Source organism: Pagrus major, chromosome 12 (genome assembly GCF_040436345.1).
Source record: "Pagrus major chromosome 12, Pma_NU_1.0".
NCBI lineage: Eukaryota > Metazoa > Chordata > Actinopteri > Spariformes > Sparidae > Pagrus > Pagrus major.
The window spans coordinates 22,494,217-22,513,572 of NC_133226.1; the positions used below are offsets into that span (position 1 = coordinate 22,494,217).

Genomic DNA, 19,356 nt, shown 5'->3' on the forward strand with positions numbered 1-19,356 from the left:
GCCATTTCAACTGTTCAAGCCAATGTTAGGCATTATTTTAAGCTAACTATTTCAACTCTTTATTCATTGCTTATGGCTAACTATTTTAGCTGTTCAAGCCAATATAATGCATTAGCCCACTATTAGCTAAACTATTTACTTTTACATTACTTAAAGCTAACTATTTCAACTGTTTGAGTTCATGTTATTCATTACGTTTAGCTAACTTAACTGTTTATTACCATTTATCCTTCAGTTTAGCTATTTCAAATTATTGTAAATTGACAATATTTCAATTTGTAATCTAATTTGTTTGTGTTGTATCACCTCACATTTTTTTAGTGTTGAGCGAGAGTTTATTACTTGAGCTTTTCATGTGAAGTTCTGTAAATGTAGGCTACACCCGCCATGGGGCAAGTACCCCTTGCTGGCAACCACTACATTACATGATCACTAAGCCGTTTCTTGTGCGAACCACAACGTTGTCCTCAGGGTAAAGCTCCTCTGGAGTAAAATACATTGTAGCTGCTTAATATGATTGATATGGTTCGGACATCTTGGTGTAATCTTGGACTCAACAGCTCTGTCAAATCAGTTACAAAGTCTGTATTCTACCATCTTCAAAAGATAGCAAGAATCAGAGGATTCATGTCCAGGCAGGAGTTAGAGAAACTAATCCATGCTTTCATTTCCAGCAAGTTAGATAACTTAAACGGTCTTCTCTCAGGTTTTTCCCTCAAAAACTCTTAGGCAACTTCAGCGCATTCAGAATGCTGCTGCCAAACAAAGACCAAGAAAACTGAACACATCACACATTTTCCCAGGGCTCTTTCACTGGCTTCTAGTGTGTCAGAGAACAGAGTTTAAAGTACTGCAGCTTGTCTATGAATCTCTCAATGGCTTACAAAATCTGTCTTTTCACATATTGAACCCTCTCCACCTTTCAGGTCATGCTGCTGACTGTTCCCAGAGTGCAAAACCCAAACACGGAGAAGCAGCGTTTAGTTACTCTGCACCACAGAGCTGGAACAAACTTCCAGAGGATGACTTGCACCAACTTTGACCACCTTCAATTCCAGGTTAAAAAACGACGATGGTCTGCATCAGCCATTGATCGACTGTTACATATTCATCATGAGGCCATCTTGCTTTAAACTTTGTATATGTATCTGTAGTCTTAATGTCTCAATTTTCCCTAAAAATTTTTTTCTTATCTGCATTTCAATGTTTCTTTTCTGCTGTTTTAAAACACTCAAAATTGCATTTGTGCATGAAATGTGCTATGCAAGTAAACTTTTGCCCGTAATTCACTTAGAATAACAGTGTTTTGAAAGGCAGTAACTATTTACATTACATACATATATCTATATAACTGTGGCAGTTAACATTTGCTATGTTTCAGCGATGTTGAGGTACAATCATACACAGTTGTTATGTAAGATCTGATTAAAACAGATATGTTGTGTTGATACAACGCTGTAGTAGTTGGAGCAGGAGAATCTTATACTACATATAGGGAGGGAGTCGGAGATGGTGGATGGACTAAACAACGACAGGGCTTTCATTCAGGAGACCGGCTGTTAAGACCAATGTGAAACCAGAAGAACTCATGAATGTAGCGAAGTTACATCACGTACATAACGTAAGTTACTTAGATTTGTTTGTAATGAAAATTACAGAGGTAATGTAATGACTTAAACCCAAATCATGAAGGTTTCCTAAACCTAACCAAGTGGTTTTCTTGCCTAAACCTAACCAAATTGTGACCGTATGATGAAGGTCCGTGAAGGCACCTCCATACTTACGATTGAGGGCAATTTGCGAAGCATTTTCTATTATCAAACAGAGGTTTTAATATGGTACAAGAGATATGTTCTTGTATTGATTTACTGTCATTAAAGAATGATCTGAGGAAAGAGTGTGATATCATTCCTTATTCTCTATAGTCCTATACGACAGCGCCACAGAAAGTGTGTTCCTTTTCCTTTTCTTTTCAACTGCGGCATTTCTCGGATGCCTTGCAACATTTATTACGATAAGTGAGGGAACGCGTTCTTATTGCAAGATAAGGGGTTTGTAGGAAAGGTATAACATGGTTGACATCCAGTCGGAGGGAGTGATGCAGTAGGGCACATCTTCTATAGTTACCAATTCAGTGGCCGTGTAGTGAGTGAACGTAATAAGGAACTACAAAATAAAGGACGTTCTGTTGATGCTCCTCTCCTCGCATGACTGGCCCTGTAAATTGCTATTAATGTGCCACTGGCTTGAGCTTTTCATTGAGAGAGACGAGCTGGGGCATGAGGGAGTAGGGGTTTGATTTATGGCAGTGTATTTGAGGATTAAAAACTCCGCCCCACTGGGAGCTCCATGTGTTTGTGCATTGGGGTTGTACTCCAAGTGTGTTTGTGTGTGCGTGTTTGCGCAGAGTGTCCATTTGCCAAGGGAATATAACAACAGCCAACAAACTCAGAGATTGCTTTGCTCTTTCGAAGCACCCTGGATGAAAAAATTGAGCCGGGAAATCAATAAATCAGGAGTCATGTTGTCACAAACGTTTTTTTTTTTTCTCCTTTTGACGGCTCGAGAAGTCTTTCATCATGTGCCTTTAATTCAACTTTTTTTTTCATCATTTGGCACCACGGCTTTCAAGACAAGCCAACCAGCCAGACTTGGAGGGCTGCTTCGGTCATTCTATCAATGCTTGTCTTTATATTTTTGCCTTTCACTATTTCACACCTTCAATGTCTAATCAACCCCTGTGTTGCCATCCACGCTGTACTGCATTCTCCACAGCTGCTACTATCACTCTACTACGTTAGGGAAGCAGTAATTTTCAATCTTTCATGCTGGAAAAATAGTGCAAGGTGTTATTTTAAATCATTAAAAAAGTCAACCTTTATTTGGTCTCATAGTCTTATAAATATATAGCACAGTCTGGTGCACAGTCATCCTTCCTCTGATTGTATAAAGCTTACCTTCGCTAATCGACTGTGGCTCTATCTAGTATCTTGGAAGCATAGGGAATTAACCTTGCACCCTCTCTGCAAACACCGCAGCCTCTTTCACAAAAAGGATGACAGAGGTGAGCTCTGTTGTTTTCACCGGGGGTCACATTACACAGAAAGTCTGTGTATTGTCTGCAGTATGCGAAAAAGATTCTCCCTCAGAGGCATCTCTAATGTCAGACTAAACATCTCTAAAATGCATGACTCTGAGGCTGAGTTTACTTGAGGTCGAAAACTGGTAAAAAAGTCAAAACCAGGCAGGCAGGCAGGCGGGGGAGACGAGGCAATTTTGTCCAACAGGGGATCAGGGTAGGAAGCAGGTGTCCAATAAGGCAGGCGGGGGGTCATAACAGCCGAAACTCAGGCAGGCAGAGAACATGGCTGGATCTGAAGGACGATCTGTCGGGAGATAAATGGATGACTGGGCCGGTATATATGCTACTGGGCTGATGTGGAAGTGGGAGGTGGACTGTGGCATATTTGCCAACCCTTCCAATTTTCCCGGGAGACTTCCGTTTTTCATTGCCCTCACACAATTCTCCTGAATTTCTCCTGATTTATGACACGTTTTCACACTTTTTTTTTTTTTTTACCACTTTAAGTTATCATAACAGGTTCTGGCTCTGTTCAGCGTGTAGTTTACTGTTCTGTTGAAACTCGACACAATTTTCAAACATCCCGGAGAGAAGATTTCCTGTTTCTTACAGACAGTTTTAAAGGAAAGGGGAATGCATTTTGCAAAAAAACTGCCATGCTGTCAATCACAGGTGTCACACCACATAAATCATCATCAAGAGGCTGACATACAGTACATAGGGCAGTGGCTTGCACAGACTGTTTGGGGCAGGGTGAAGAAATGAACATGGACATGTTTGCATTGATTTCGGAGAATTCAAAGTAAAATTATTTAGCGCAAGACTGTTGTTGGATTGTACTTGTTATGTTGTTATTTTCATTCAAAGCAGTGTGGGACCCCCACAGGTCTCAAGGTCCCTTCCTTCCTAGAGCGATGACTTCCTGTTTCTAATGGACGGTTTTAAAGCAAAGGGGCATGCATTTTGTAAAATCAGCCACGTCGGTTATTCTGTCAATCAAGGGGGTCACACCGCGTCAATCATCATCAAGGCAATATAGGGCAGCAGTGTGCATATTCTCTAAGGAACAGAGGGGAAAAAAACATGAATGACTTAATGAAAAGTGGTGAATATTAGTTTATGCCAAAGATTCATGCGAGTGGATGGTAGACGGGTGAATTATTGTGCCGTGTTTTCTGAGAATTACAAGTAAAAATGTAATTATCTTACATATTATTATTATTATACAAGCAACAAGGAAGATTCTCACCGCAGCCCCGCTGTTATATTACTCTTCTTTTATATCCTCACTCAATAAAATGCAGGCTATTTTTACTTAACTGCATGTGCATGTTGTTCTGAGGTGAGAGAAAGTCACATCCATCAAATGAGATGATAAGAAACTATAATTTACACAAGTTAAGTGTTGTAAGGTCAGTTTGGCAATTACAAACATTGTTTAATCAGGTTTTAAACACAAATTGCTACTGTCCCTCTATTCAGCACATTAACTTGTATGATATCAAATTATTTGAAAAAGACACTACCATTTATTTTAGGAAGAATAAGAAAAAAACGACTTAAACTGAAGGACTTTCCTCTGCAGGCAGCTATAAACAAGTGTAATAGAGAAACTTAAACTCACTAAATTGAAAATTAACCCTCAACCCTTTGTTCTCTCCCGACATGTACTCAGATGGGACGCATATTTATAGAGCAGTGCCGAGATTGAACTTGACAGCTACCGAGATTCAACCATTATGTTGTGGTAAATTAAATATATTTCAACATTTAGTGGATAATGTGTCACCTCAGGAAACGCATTGTTAAACCAAATGCATTGCCTGAAGCAAAGCAGAAAACGTGCCACACTGTATTATATTAAACACATTCTTTTCAATGACAAATCTAATTTCTATCACAAAGTAGCGAGTAAAAATTAATGAGCACAATATATTCGCAACCACCAGCTATTTTGCAGCAATTTTTCATTAATCTGATATTAAAGTGATGCAGAGCGGTGTTTTTTACTCATTTGCCATGTAGCACAAAGACAGAGCGAAGTCATTGGTGCGCGTTAAATTGGTCTTACTCATGAATCTGCTCGCTAATGGAGGGGTCAACGGAAGAACAGGAATACTTTGCTTTATAATAAATACAACACGGTACAATTAATGAAATACCTTGTTACCCTTCAAAAGTTATAAACTTCATTGTGGTAGCTTTACTGGAGAGGAACTGTATTGTATTCTATCAAATACATTCATATCTTAGGTGTAGGGTTGTCCACCCCTTGCAGGTAGCCTTTCATAAATTATAAATCACAATAAAGATACACTATCAAAGATGAAACATCTGTGAAATGCCCTCCGATGTCTTAAATCAGGGTAATTGAAATGACACTGCTGGTATCTTTTTATAAGGAGGGGGAGTGATCAAACTTTCATAACTGTTTATTACAGTAATGCTGACCGCGGGCAACTGTGTTTGGATCCTGGCCAGTAATTTATTACCTGTGACTCTGGATGTAGCACACCTGACCATTCAACCAGCTCAGCGCACACATCAGCGTCTCAGGTAATTCATTATGCTCACATACAGGAACTGACTTAACTGAATTAGGCCATACATGCTAGAAACCCCGGGTTTTCATGGGAGTAAAGTGTAATTTCTCCTGTTAATCTCCTGATTTTATATTGATATAAATCAAATGTGTGTCTTTTTTTAGTTTCTGTGCGGAAACTAGAGGCGTAGGTGAGCACACGCAGACCACCCTGGCTGACGTGCATCACTCGTCAGTGCCTCGCTCGAGCCTTCTGTCCGCTCAGTTGCAGTCCGCTGCTAAAATTGGATGAATCAGGTCCCAAGAAGAAGAAACATGCCTTCCCCTTTATCGACATTTGACTTCTATCTCACTTGCTCGTCCTCTTGCCTCCACTCCGCAGACCGTCGTCCTGCATCATTTTATCCTTCGCCTGCTTCTTTTCTGAAGGTCTTGCTGGCAAAGACGACTCCTCAACACTCTCACAGTGTTTGCAGTTGAAGATGTTGATGAAGCTTCTCGGTCATCCTCTGGAGGCCTGACTTTAGCTCTCTGTTTTAGATGTTGACTTCTCATCACTTATTTGAACATTTTGTATGATTTTTTAATTTGCTTTACTGTTAGCTCTGAATTTAAGACTAATTAAAGTCTACTTTCACATCCTTGTATCTATTCTATTAATCTGTGGTGGACAGTTATACGGGGGCGAGGGCGCTGACGGTAGGTCATTCGCCAATAACCCCAGAAAATCTTCCTATTCTTCGCAGCTGAATGCTGGCAGGTATGTCAGGCTGACTATAGAGAGATGTTTATGCTGCAATAAGGTACAATACAAACAGTCACCATATACATTAGATGCATAGATAGGTGTGTGGGTAGATGGTTGAGTTGCTCTGTCTGCTGCTTCCTCTAAAGTGGCCTCTGTGACAAGCCTGCCTCCTCTGCCGCTGTTTTAAACCTTGGCTCCAGCCCTGATACAATATTGACAGTCCCCATGGGCAGCATCTAATACAGTATATGTCAATATGATACTAGGTGACAAGCTCCTGGCTAATAATTAAAACTTTTTTAATCGTGTTTGTTCACTATCTGACGACAACACTCTTTTATATACACGGGGTGACAAGAGGACAGAGACGGCTGTGGCACCGAGCCTTCCATTAATGTATGGATGTAACTGGTAGTAGGAACTAGGAGGGCTAGGAGAGATACGCCATGAAACAATATCACAATATCTTGAGGCTATATCACAATAGACAATATATGTCTTGATATATTGATCTCCTCAAAAGCACTTCATAAATGCAGGGCAGGGGGGGCAAAATCAAATATTGCAATATTTTTGACCAAATAACTCGATATCCAGACAAGTCGCCAGGATTAAATGTTGGCAATTAACGTTTCTGCAAACAACAAACACGTTCACATTTGTACGTGTACCATAATGATATGTCATATAATGTCAACGTGACAAGTTTATTACCTGACTTGAGTTGGAGGGCATGGTGCTGGAGTTACAGACAACAAGGCTGTCAAGCCAGTGACCGCAGTTCAAGACTCCGTTTCAACATTTGTAAGTATGAAACCACTGGATAGTTTTGTAACAGTACAGGAATTTCTAACTTTGGTACAATACCTAATACCAAAAGTATGAGAAAAACTTAACATTGAAAAATAACACTGAAGGGACAAAATGTTTGATTTTCATTTAACGACAAATATTATAATGTTTATACTTCTACGTTAATTTACTTCTGGTAGAGGAAAAGAAAACACTTCTGTCAAATCACAATACATGCAAAATCTGAGATGATCTACAGTCTCATGACGGTAACCACATAATACTGATATACTGCACAGGTCTGGTGGAAACAGCTTTTTTTTATGAAATAGACATTTTTTTTTTTTTGGATCATGTCAAGATACCAAATCAGCTTAATAGGCTCAGTATTGGCACCAATCGATACCAGAAAGTACCTCTCTAACATATAAAATAGTATTTTAGTATATTACTTCACCATTTGCCAAAAGCGTGTGTGCCACCACTTTTACTGAAACCCACTGCAAAGTCTGACACGCACTGTGGAGCCCTCCGACATGCCTCTCTGCCACTCAATTTGTCATTGAGGATTCAAGGGTGGATGGAGGAAGGAAGGATTTTGTCGTGGCAGGCTCATCCTGACCTGCCTGAGCCTGTTTTTAAAATGTGGTTGAATGTAGCAAGTACATTTACTCAAGTACAATTTGGAGGTACTTGTACTTTATTTGATTTATTGCAAATTTATACTCAAATCTCACAACATTTTAGAAGAAAATATTGAATTTGTTAGACAAAATCTCTGAATACTGCTTCCACTACTGGTTTTTATAGAAATTACAACCCGCATTACACACAACAGAAGACATGAGTGGTCAGGTCCATAGAGGGCTCATTATGAGTTCATATAATTACAATTGTAATTAAAAACATGGATTTATTACCTTGTTTGTGCCTCATTAAAAGCTATTATAATTTAACAGTGAAGCTGCATCATTAGCTGGTACAGTAGCTCCCAATTTTACTGTAATATAAAATAAACAAAATATTATCATTTACTCTAAACGAGAAGGATTTCTCAATCAGTGTTGTAAGATATAATTAAACAAGATAAGTCATTTCACAGGTCTGCTTAAATGTTTGCAAAAGCAGGCTGAAAAAAGACGTCTGTGGTGATTCTCGTGTTACCAGAGTCTGTTTAGCAGCAGAAACATGAACTATTTAACTGCTTTTTATGTCCGGCAGCACCTTGCAACCAACTTTCTAATCAATCCTTTTTAGCTGGTTATCGATAACAAGTGATCTATGTTTGAGTGTTGAAGTATCGATTACTGCGGCATCGATCTGCCCTTCACTAAGGATCATTCACTCACCCTCGCTGCAATACTGTTGAATTGTTAAGGGCATTATGTGTTTGTGGGACTCTGTCCCTGCTGCAGGTATTGGCTCTGTGATGTACTGTGGCTATATTATATATATACTGTTAATCATCCGTCTTTATTTTGGACTGTTGTTGTATTTGTTTAATTAGAGGAGATTAATTAGGAGATATGTGTGCAGACATTTTCTTCTGAAAAGTATGTGTGATAAAAAATAAATCTCTGCTCTTCCAAATCTATGTGTTTGTGTGCACTCACAGAAAGAGGCTGCTTTAAGGATGACCGTAGTAATATCATTACTAACAGGGTATTAGGTCCAGTGTAGGTGGAAAAAAAAGTAAAATAAAATAAATAATAATCAGGAATCTGGGGAGGGGAGTAATATTCAAAGAAAAAAATTTTCCAAGATTAAAGTCATACATTTATCAGAGGAATAGACTTAGTATTGATATTCTCTGAGATCAAAGTGTTATATTTACGAGATGTTTTCTGAAATCATAACGTCATAAATCTACGATAAAGCACTCAGAAGTTCAAGGGTGCAATTAAATTAGTTGCACATGCACCCGAAAATGTTCATTGGTTGCACATGAAATTTATTACAGGTTTATCCTTTCAACAATTAAAGTTATCGCATTTTCTAGTAAACATGCATTTGCACCTTTATTCCTGCTTACAAACCTTTAAACATGTTAAGAAATGAATGTAAAATGTGTTATTGGGTGCACCTACAGTTTTTGCTGGTGCACCTAAATGATTGCATGAGTGCGACCAGTGTGAAAAAATGAGTCTGCAGCCCTGTTAAAGCCACAAATCTGCAAGTAAAAAGCAAAAAAAAAAAAAAAAAACTTTTTTTGTAAAGGAACCTAATTCCTAATCACATTCCTATAATTAGAGAGATTAGAGGGACATTTATGTGGTCAGCTATATTAAGAAAGACAACAACTAAGGCTGTTAAACGGATTTGCTTGATTGGCAGATTTGTTCCACAAAAGGGCATATGAGCTCAGTGAGCCAAAAGCTTAAGTACAATAGAATTAAAGTAGAAAGGTTTCATTTCTTTAAACCAGCCTCAGCTGTTGTCTTCTTCAATGTTACTGACCACATAATCGTCCCTCTAGTTTCTCTGTGATCATGGGAGTCGAATATTATGAGAACTGTCTCTTTGGTGGTGAGTGTTCATTTTTTTGGGGGGGCCTTTATCTCAGAGAATTCGTACTCTAAAGTAAATTAAAATAATCGTCTTGTCCTTTAGTTGGTTTTTCTGTCTCATGTTTTTGCTTTGATTTATCTCTCTCACTCTGCCCCTCCTTCGCTCGTTTTTTTTTTTTCTCTCCAAGTGTTCGCTGCAGGAAGTGTATAAACCCAGAGTGTGATTTGCATTCTGTGTCGGTCCTAGAGTCTTCCCTTCGGGGGGAAGCGATAGAGAGATGCACACGCTGATGAGAAGGCAGGGACAGGACAGACTCAAATGAGCCTGATAAGCCAGTGCCTGGGGAGGACAGGAAACGGATTTGCTTAATTGGCAAATTTGTTCCACTTAGATAGCAGCAACCAGTGTTGAACTACACCACACCTAACCCAGCCGACGAGGCCTTGCGGCGGTCTGCTGGTGGTGGGGTTGCGAGGTGTCAAGGTCACTGTGTTGACCATCAAACTGCGGCTAATTTAAAACTGATCCCCGCAAAGTTTTCACTGAACTTCCTTCCTTGTTTGCTCATTTTCCAGCCGGTGTAGTGAGTGCAAATGAAATTAGCTCATGAAATATTGGAAGCGGCATCAAATGGTCAGCGGGAGGTCCGTGAACCGTGCTGCAGGATTTCATTTTTCTGATAGCTGCAAGCTGTTTGAAGGGGTTGAGACGAGAGAGCCAGCTGGCCTTGAGCACCGCGTGTTTGAGCGCAAAAAAGGTATCATCTTAAACCCGACTCGCAGAAAGGTCCTGTCCAAATCGTTCCAATTCCTCCCTGCATCCGGCCTAAACACTCAATTATTCTGAAAAGCAAATGTAATGACCCACATTTACAATCATTTAAATGGGAAGTGAAAGCGACACGGAGACGATTACAAAGCATTGCAGTAGGTTTTGTTCCATCTGATTCAATTAGGGTTGAGTTTCATTAACAAGCGGCCTCCTCCTCCTTTCACTCTGCTCACGCCTGCACCCTCTCCACCTTCCCTCAGTCATCTATGGCCTTTTCTCAATGCAACAACGACTTTCATGAAATCACATTAAACAAATGAGCCCTCCGAATCTGACAGCAGCATATTCTGGAGGCGGGGGTGGCTAAACCCTTGTTGTGTCCTTGGTTTATCTCCACACCATCTCTGGAAATGTTATGTTCATCACTGAATAATTACATTTAAAGTACTTCAAATGACTTTGGATGAGAGGCTTGATGATTAATTACACTTGGTAAAGAATACGGTTAATGTGGCGCTAATGAATGTAAAGCAGTTTTTTTCCTTAAGTTATCGGAGACGTTTTCTTTTCTCTCCGCAACTCAACTTTTAACCTTAGAAAGCCACGGAGTCACAATTTTCCCTTCAGTCGTTCAGAGCTGGCTAAACTAGTTATTTGCTTGGATGTCACTTAAAGTCAGCCGTATAATAGATGTCTGACAGAATTTAACATGAGCTCTTCCGACATGCTGGATAAAAAAAGCACTTTCAATTTTGAGGCTTGAAAATAGGCCATGTTGTTCCAAGCTTCAGTTGATATTTACACCTATTTCAAATGTGTTTTGAGAATGGTTGGAAGTTTCAAACAGTCCTTGTACTGCTTGGATGGGCTGTCAGCAACTGCACTTAATCAGTCATTAGTAGATACTTCTCAAAATAATATCCCGTAGAGATAAGTGAGCCTGGGGTGTGCAGTGATGCTTCGTGAGGCTATGGAAAATCTCGTCTTGTAAATAAACAGTGAAGTTGTGTAACAGAAAATGATGGTTCTCAGATGGTTTTAATGGTGCCCTAATTGTTTTTTCTTAGAAGCTGCATTCATTATGCGCTCATTACTGCGGGCATGATCTTTATCCTCCGGTGATTTTGATTTTAGCGCAGACTTTTCTCTTCCGAGTTGAACAGAGTTCGAGTTCACTCTCCCACACATCATTGCACCAGTCATACATTGGTGAATAAGAACATTAAGGTAGGAGGTACTGTAGGGCTGCTTCATCATGGGAACAAGAACAATCATTATTATTTAACAGGATTACTCATTACATTTGGAAACATCATGCATTTAGTGCAGTGGATACCCTTGAACTTTAATCAAATAAAAAAACGACGTATTCACTGTAACATTATGTAACTATTTTACCTTAAAGTAACAGCTTCAAAAATAATTTTGATGGCACGGTGACTTATGTCAGGGTGAATGGTGTCTCTGTCTCCACTCTGCACTATGTAACTTCAGTGAGCAGGTAGCATCACAGTGCGTAGCGCTATACGGCAGTACATCCCAACTATCAGTGATTTTGGTGAAACTGGATCATATTTCATGGAGAAAGTATTCTCTGGTTTTCTCTCTGATGTCCTCCGGCTGCTCTGCCTCAACTCTCTGTGATTTAGAGAGTTTCCTGAAAGCCACCTGTAACTGTTGCTCTCCTAGCTGACTCTGCTCAGAGCGCTGCCGGGGATTGTCGGTGTTTGCATTGCTTTCGCAGCAGCTTTGGACCGCCGGGAGGAAGAGGATTTCAGGTCCGCGGGCCAGAAAGGGCATCAGAACCAGAGCCAGGTGAGCGGGTAATGAAACAGGGCTCAGCTGCCTCTACAGACGTCATGACAGAGGGGAAGAGACCGAAGAGGACACTGGCAGAAGAAGCTAAGAAGAGGAAAAATAGGCATGACCGAGCAAGAGGCAGTGAGTAATACTAGCTGGCTTGCTAAGTTGTATGCCTTGTGTTGTTGCACCTGCTTGATGTTGGTTGTGTTAGCAAAGTTGTCAGCTCGCAATGTTTTGATCAGCACATTTTGACAGAGGTTTAGCTGGTGGCATGTTACAGTGAGGTGTTGTCTCTGGACTGCACATGACAAAAAATGCCTGAGCATGCATGTTTACTTCCTGGGATTTGTATTCACGACAGTTGTGTTGCAAATGGCATAGAATATGAATTTATACATAATATTGCTTTAATATATATGTGAGAGGATTGCGTCCTGAGAGCATCATTGCGAAACAAAATGCAGCACAATCGATTTATCTCACATTATTATATGTGATTATAATAGTTGGGAGCCATAATAATTGAAAATAAATCGATTAAACGTCCAATCCTCAGGTGCTGTCACCGCTGATTAATTAATACAATTTTAACATCTTCTTTGAGGTAAGTACAATTTTAACCAAAACACTACACACGCCTAAACAAACACTCAGCATATATTAAAAAGCACATTTAATTTCAGTTTGGCTTTCAGAAAAAGTGATTATGAGATTATTACGCTCTGATCAGAGACATTTTGCGGATATTATCCGTCTCCTAAACAGCCTCCCTGTCTATAAAAAGCGGATTCGAGTAAAAACGTTTGGCCATCTCGACTCACCAATAAACTGACGTGGATTTAAGCTGTTTCACTTTGATACATTCTCTGTGGTCGGACTTACAGTCTGTGCACAGATTATTGCCTCTATCACTGCTGGGACAGATAATATGGCATTCTGTGACTTTCATTAACATCCCACACAACAGCCCAGCAAACTCCCCGGTGGCTTAGTTACAGTGAGATGCGGATAAAGTTCTCCCCTCTCTCACTGTTAGTGCTGCCTCTGAGAACATGAAGAGAGCGGCGACATAAGGGGATTTTGGAGCTGTAAAGTCGGCTCTGCAGCGTTTATGTTTTAAAACAGCACGCGGAGTTGGAACTCATTTCATCTGCATCCTGTCAACTGAGCGTTTATTGTCAGCTCCCGAAATTAAATGTTTGCATTTTTCTTCAACAACACAAGTATTAATTTCCATCAGGATGAGTTGGAAATTGCGGAAGTACGAAAAAAAGATTTGAATAAATGTCACGACCAAAATAAATATGCCTCCGAATACAAATAGAGTTCAACAGAGCACGCTGCACCGTGACCTCAATTCCTTAAACTCGAACTGTAGCTTCTCTCTCAGCCAGATTTTTACAGCGCTGGTTACAAAAAAAGGCTTTAACCTCTCAGCGAGGCCTGAAGTCATGAAAAGAGAAAAGTACAGCCACATCCCCAACTCTGGAGTGTGTCCTGTTTTTTTTTTTTCCCAGTGAAAGTCATACTAGAGGGAGCTGGATTTGTCCCTGCATTATTTACTATAACCATTCTCTTTGTTAGCCGGAGTCGCATTAATGAATGCATGAGGAGTTGCCTATTTGATGACCACAATGCATGGGGGATACTCATGGTACACCGATGCTCCATTTGTGTGAGCTGAATCATTCATCACACGCACACACATACACACACACAGAGCACAAATACTGTTTTATGTGCGTTGTGTGTGCTGTAGAAGGAGTCCTTGGACATCTTTAAGGAGTCTCGATGCCCCCATCTACTGTTTTTTTGTGATCAAGGTTTTATTAATACGACAATACAGAACCAATAACGCAGCCAGCAGGAGAAAATGTTTGGGCTGTATAAATTTCAGGTACATAATCACACACAAGTGCTGAGTTTCAGCTTGAATTTAAGATTTAAGATCGCCTTACCCTCCCTTACGGTGGCCGCATAGAGCTGGTTTTAATCCAGCTAAAATCTACACACTGGACCTTTAAGTCTATTAACGTTAGCACACATTAGCAGTGTAATCTTCCAGGTCTGTGCCTGCAGACATCTTCGTGCTTGTTCACTTCCTGCTTGTTTCGAGGGCTTTTTGGCTTCGGTCTTATAACAAGTGATGCACATACACATGCTCAGCTGCCTTTAAGTGTGCTTATTTATCTGTCTGATATGACACTGTGGTTTGTTGTTTAAACCTTATTTCAGTCTCTTTGTTTAATTAAAAATACAGTTGATGAAAGCCTGTCAATCGAAGGGTATTTTTACCTGATCCTGGATGTATGCGTGTTGTGTAAACTTGTGATGTAGCGTCAGATTTCCTTAAGTTTTGCAGCAGAACTGTATTACATTTTGTTGAAACATGACTAAATAGTGCATACATTTATGATCAATGGCTGGAGAACAAGATTACTATGTGAACTGTGTCTTGCTATCAGTTAGTGAGCCAGCTAGCTAATGCTAATAATGTTTTCTGAATGCATTTCTAAGGAGATATTTGTCTTAACGCCAAAACCAGCAGGAAAATAATTTAATTTCCTGTTAGCTCCTTTCGCAGGTAAAACTTGGTGCAAACATGCAAGCTCATACAGAGAAACCCAAGGCTGTATTTGTATTTTATTAGGTTTATTAGGTATTAAGGTTGAAGATGTGTAACTTATAATGGTGTCGCATAATGTTAATTATTTTAGTGATTTACACTGAATGAACAGTTTTCAACCTTAATACACATTGTAACACAGTCTTGCAGTAATGCTTTAGTAAAGCATGTAACCTTCAGTCTTTACTGGCAGACAGGTGTTGATTCAACAGTCTATCCTTGTGTCGGGAAAATGATTAGACTCTCATGTTGCCTCTAACACTTAAACGGGAACTTATGTTTTAATGGGGCTAAATTAGCAAAAATCTCTAGTCTGTACTTCCATCAGTGCACAAACTGTAGGAATATGTTTACTGCCCTACTGTAAATGCGACACCGATTTGACGTGGCTGTCAACGCCCTCAAATACCCTTAAAAAGCAGCGAAAACCTATTTTCTGAGCCAGCTTCGAACATGAATCAGAATCTGATGACAGTCTGTGGGTTGTTTGGTCGCTGTCAATCAAATATGATCAAACCACACCCACACAAGTCCTGATGAAGATGTTTTTTTGTGGGGGTATACGCTTAATAAACACTATAGTTGTTTTTACATTCTTTAACCTTGATTGCTACGTATGAATATTTACTGTGGAAAGAGAAAGTTTACAGGGTTTTTGAAGCTCTTCAGCTTCATCATTGTTTCATAGCGAATCCAATGTGCTGAAAAAGAGGCAAAGTTATTTAAAAATATGACTGCGGCGTTTAATTAAAAGTTTTATTAAAAGATTTGGTAACACTTTAAATTAGGGTACACATATTTACCATTAACTAGTTGGTCGTGCTCATTACTAATTCATTAGTAGAAGCTGTGGGGTTTATTAAGTGTCAAACTACTAATGAATTAGTTATGAGCAAGACCTCACTTCAGAGTGTGGAACATATTCTGAGACTTCATTCAGAGTTATTCAGACACTATTAACACTTGTAGTTTTGTGTTATGTTACTCAAGAAAATTTTATTTTACAAGTCTGGAAAATTTCCAAACTACCCCGATATTATTCATACTCACTTCAAGCTAGTGGTTTTGCATCCTGGTCTCAAGTGTCCTGGGAATATATTAAAGAAATGACCAGCTATTTATTGACTGCTTATTGGAAAATAGTAGAATATTATTAAATCATGCAGGGGGTCATTTCTAATCAATTCTGAGGTAATTATTGTGGTAATTTGGGGGTAATTTTGAATGAATTTTAAATTTGTTACCAGGGAATCACCACCTAGTTACAGTAACATGAAATGTGTTGACCTTTAAAAGGAAGTGTTACCAAATATCCTGCTTTATCCCATAAAAAAGACACAAGTTCTTTTTTTTAAATTCTACAAATGAAATCGGTCTGTTATGATTATGCCGCTCTTAATTGATTATGCTAGTTAGCTGGTACAGTACATCACAGTACCTATCCGGGCCATTGTCGTACCCAATGTCTAACATGTAAAATCTGAATAAGGTTGTAATGTAAGGTACCCTGTCTAACATCGTCAATCCAACCACCCATGCTGCTGTCACATTGCTGGCCTTTTAAAGCCCTTGCTAATGCAGTTCACTCCATAATGATAATAATAATAATAATAAAAAAATATCTCCTCTTACCTTGTTATTTATCATTTTAGAGAGTTTTGGTGTGAGCTGCCAAGTTTTGGAGGAGACAGCGACCGCGGAGATGTCTGCCTTCTCTTGAATATAATGGAACTAGATGGCACTCAGCTTGTGGTGCTCAAAGTGCCAAAAAAATACATTTGATAGACTCAACAGCGATGTCTCTGTCAGAAATCATGACCTGGTAACTCCAGAAACAATCTTAAATACCTATAAAACAGTTGGACCCGATGCCGATATGTAAAATCTGAATAATGTTAAGATTGCCATCCATATAAGGCACCTTCATCAGTAACTGGGGGTCACTGCCTTCACGTCGTCATTCCAGTTCCTCATTCTGGTGTCACTGTCAGCAGGCAGCAGCAGCAGCACACGCTGAGTCACTAGTCAGTACATCTTGCCATGGCAGTAATGGCGAAACACACAAATCGATCCTGGGATTTGTCCACAGATCAAAAAGCTATCTCTGTTTTTTCAACTTCTTATATTTAAAAAATATGTACATCCATGCCTGTTTTACTGCCGTTTCCAAATATCACTCGAGTAAACAAAACTTTGACTCTTAGCATCATGAAATACTGGTAACTTTTTAGTCTGTGAAGACCTGTTAGTCATTTTGCAAGTAATAGCAGGGTTCTGGTCCTGTGCTTTGAAATTTGCCGCTAGGGCTGTCATTTTGTTTACGTATGGATATGGACTGTGTCTTTAAGTAAATGCAAAGCTTCAGATGCTTGGGCACACAGGCTTTGATATTGACATATCTGCCTACTGAGCCTTCACATGAAGGCACAGCGCATCAGAGAGCAGCGCGACGCACACATAAACGCACACAGACACACACACACAGCGCTCGACAGGACAGTCCACAAGAGCCTCATTTTATATTCATAGTAAAAATTAAAATGGCAATGACAGGCTCTCTCTTTCAGACACACACACAAACACTCAGACTCCAAAGAGCGAGAGAGGGAACGACGGTGAGAGTGAAATGAATACATGGCATCTAAATAAGTCATGGTCGTCAATCCTTTTACCAGAGAACATAGCGAACAGAGAGCGAAAGCGATGCGCATGGATAGATATAACTTCCAGGATGAAGAAAAAGAAAACCAAACAAAAGGCGTCTACGGCTCATCAACTGCAGCTCCGGCTTCTACAAAACTGCAAAGCAAAGTACAGATGTGTCTGTGGCTGCAGAGTAAGAAAACATCGGAACATGAAAACAGAGTTACACTGTAAGTAAAGCAGACAGATGACTGCTCCTCTCCCGGCAACACAGGAGAAAATGTTTGAAGTGCAAGAAGCCCTCACCTCAGCCACAGGCACTCCCTCTGGGGGACGGCAGTGCAACACAATCATGCCATTCAGAGGCACCTCGGTGCCTTGGGGGTCTTGCTCAAAGTTCTTCCTCAGGTCTAGGGGAGAGAATAAACAGCCTGCATTAAAGAACAACTACAACAGCACGCAGGAGCACCGAAAAATGCGATTTGTTTCATGTGTGACCTTCTCCACCCACACGTACGTACACGAACATGAAAACAAATGATGCCTTATGCAAAATCATGGCACCGGTTTGAAGGAGAATAACCTTTTCAGAGACAATAAGGTCAGTGTCGTATCAAAGTGACACGGAGATGCTTACAGGCGATCCGGACAGTTGCCTTGCGGCTCTTGGAGGTTCCCAGGTGGCTCCAGGCGACGCACAGACACCAGTAATCCTCCGGGCCGTGAAAGTCCTCCACCTGCTGACGTGACACGTTGATCATCACCTCGCGGATCTTCAGCCCTGCAGACAAGAGGGATGATTGCTCAGATTAGCTTTCATTATATCACAGGGATGATCAATGGAAGAGATGAAGATTTGCAGGGAGCGGATGGTGAGTGAAATTTAAATTTGATAAGATTATCAGCAGGAAGCAGAGCTGCCATTTGCAAGGAGGATAAGAAGGAGAGAATGGATTTTGTTTATATTAAGTATTTAAACTGTACTTAACTTTAATCCAGCTCAAAGTCACACAGCTGGTCACTTCATGGTTATTATAGATATAAGTATTTACAAGGAATTACTTACATCACTGGCCTTTTCAAATCTCCCTTATTTTAAGGGACAGTTCACCCCGAAATCAAAAATACATACTTAGTTTTGGAGATATTGGTCAGAGATGTCTGTCTTAATGGAACTAGATGGCACTATATTGGCAGCAATGTCCCTTTCCAGAAATCATGACCCGGTCACTGAAGATAATCATGATGCACGCTTCCATCAGTCGAAATACTTTTTTTTTTTTTTTTTCCCCACACCAAACTGTTTACAACAAGGTCTGTGGATTGTCTCGAGTAACCAGGTCACGTTTTCTGGAAAAAAGGCATTGCTGCCGAGTTGTTTTCGTCTTTTTGTTGTTTTGTTTTTTTGGCACTTTGAGCACCACAAGCCAAGTGCCATCTAGTTCCATTGTATTTGACAAAAGGCCGACAGCTCTGCGGCGGATATCTTCAAAACTTGACAACTTACACCAAAACTATCTAGATGGGTAAAAAGAACTACAAGTAGAGAAATAAAATATGTATTTTTGATCTTAGGGTGAACTGTCCCCTTAAAACTCAAGTTTAGACAAACAGATGGCCAGGGACCATAGTGGATGTACTTTGTTATAATTGTTATTTAGCCCTCATCTCCTGTTTTAGTATCTGTAAAACATAATCAGTTTATACAGGGGTGACGCTAGAGGCTTTCCAGCGGAGGCATTTACTGAGAGGAGGAACACATCAGCCTGTTTTTCTTTTAAGAGAGCGTGAGCACTCATTTTTTATTTTGAGAACACTGGAAGGGACTATAATTTGAGGCA

The 19,356-nt window shown here is 40.0% G+C and overlaps 1 protein-coding gene across 1 annotated transcript in view; it reads right to left on the minus strand.

Annotated features, from left to right (window-relative positions):
* The window catches only part of unc5da (unc-5 netrin receptor Da), a 186,942-nt gene that overhangs the window by 35,745 nt on the left and 131,841 nt on the right, over positions 1-19,356 (minus strand). Inside the window, exons 4-5 of the mRNA XM_073477388.1 lie at positions 18,153-18,296; positions 17,822-17,925 (exon numbers count right to left, since the gene is read on the minus strand). Of these exons, the coding sequence (XP_073333489.1) occupies positions 17,822-17,925; positions 18,153-18,296 (248 nt within the window). The remainder of the gene's footprint in view (positions 1-17,821; positions 17,926-18,152; positions 18,297-19,356) is intronic.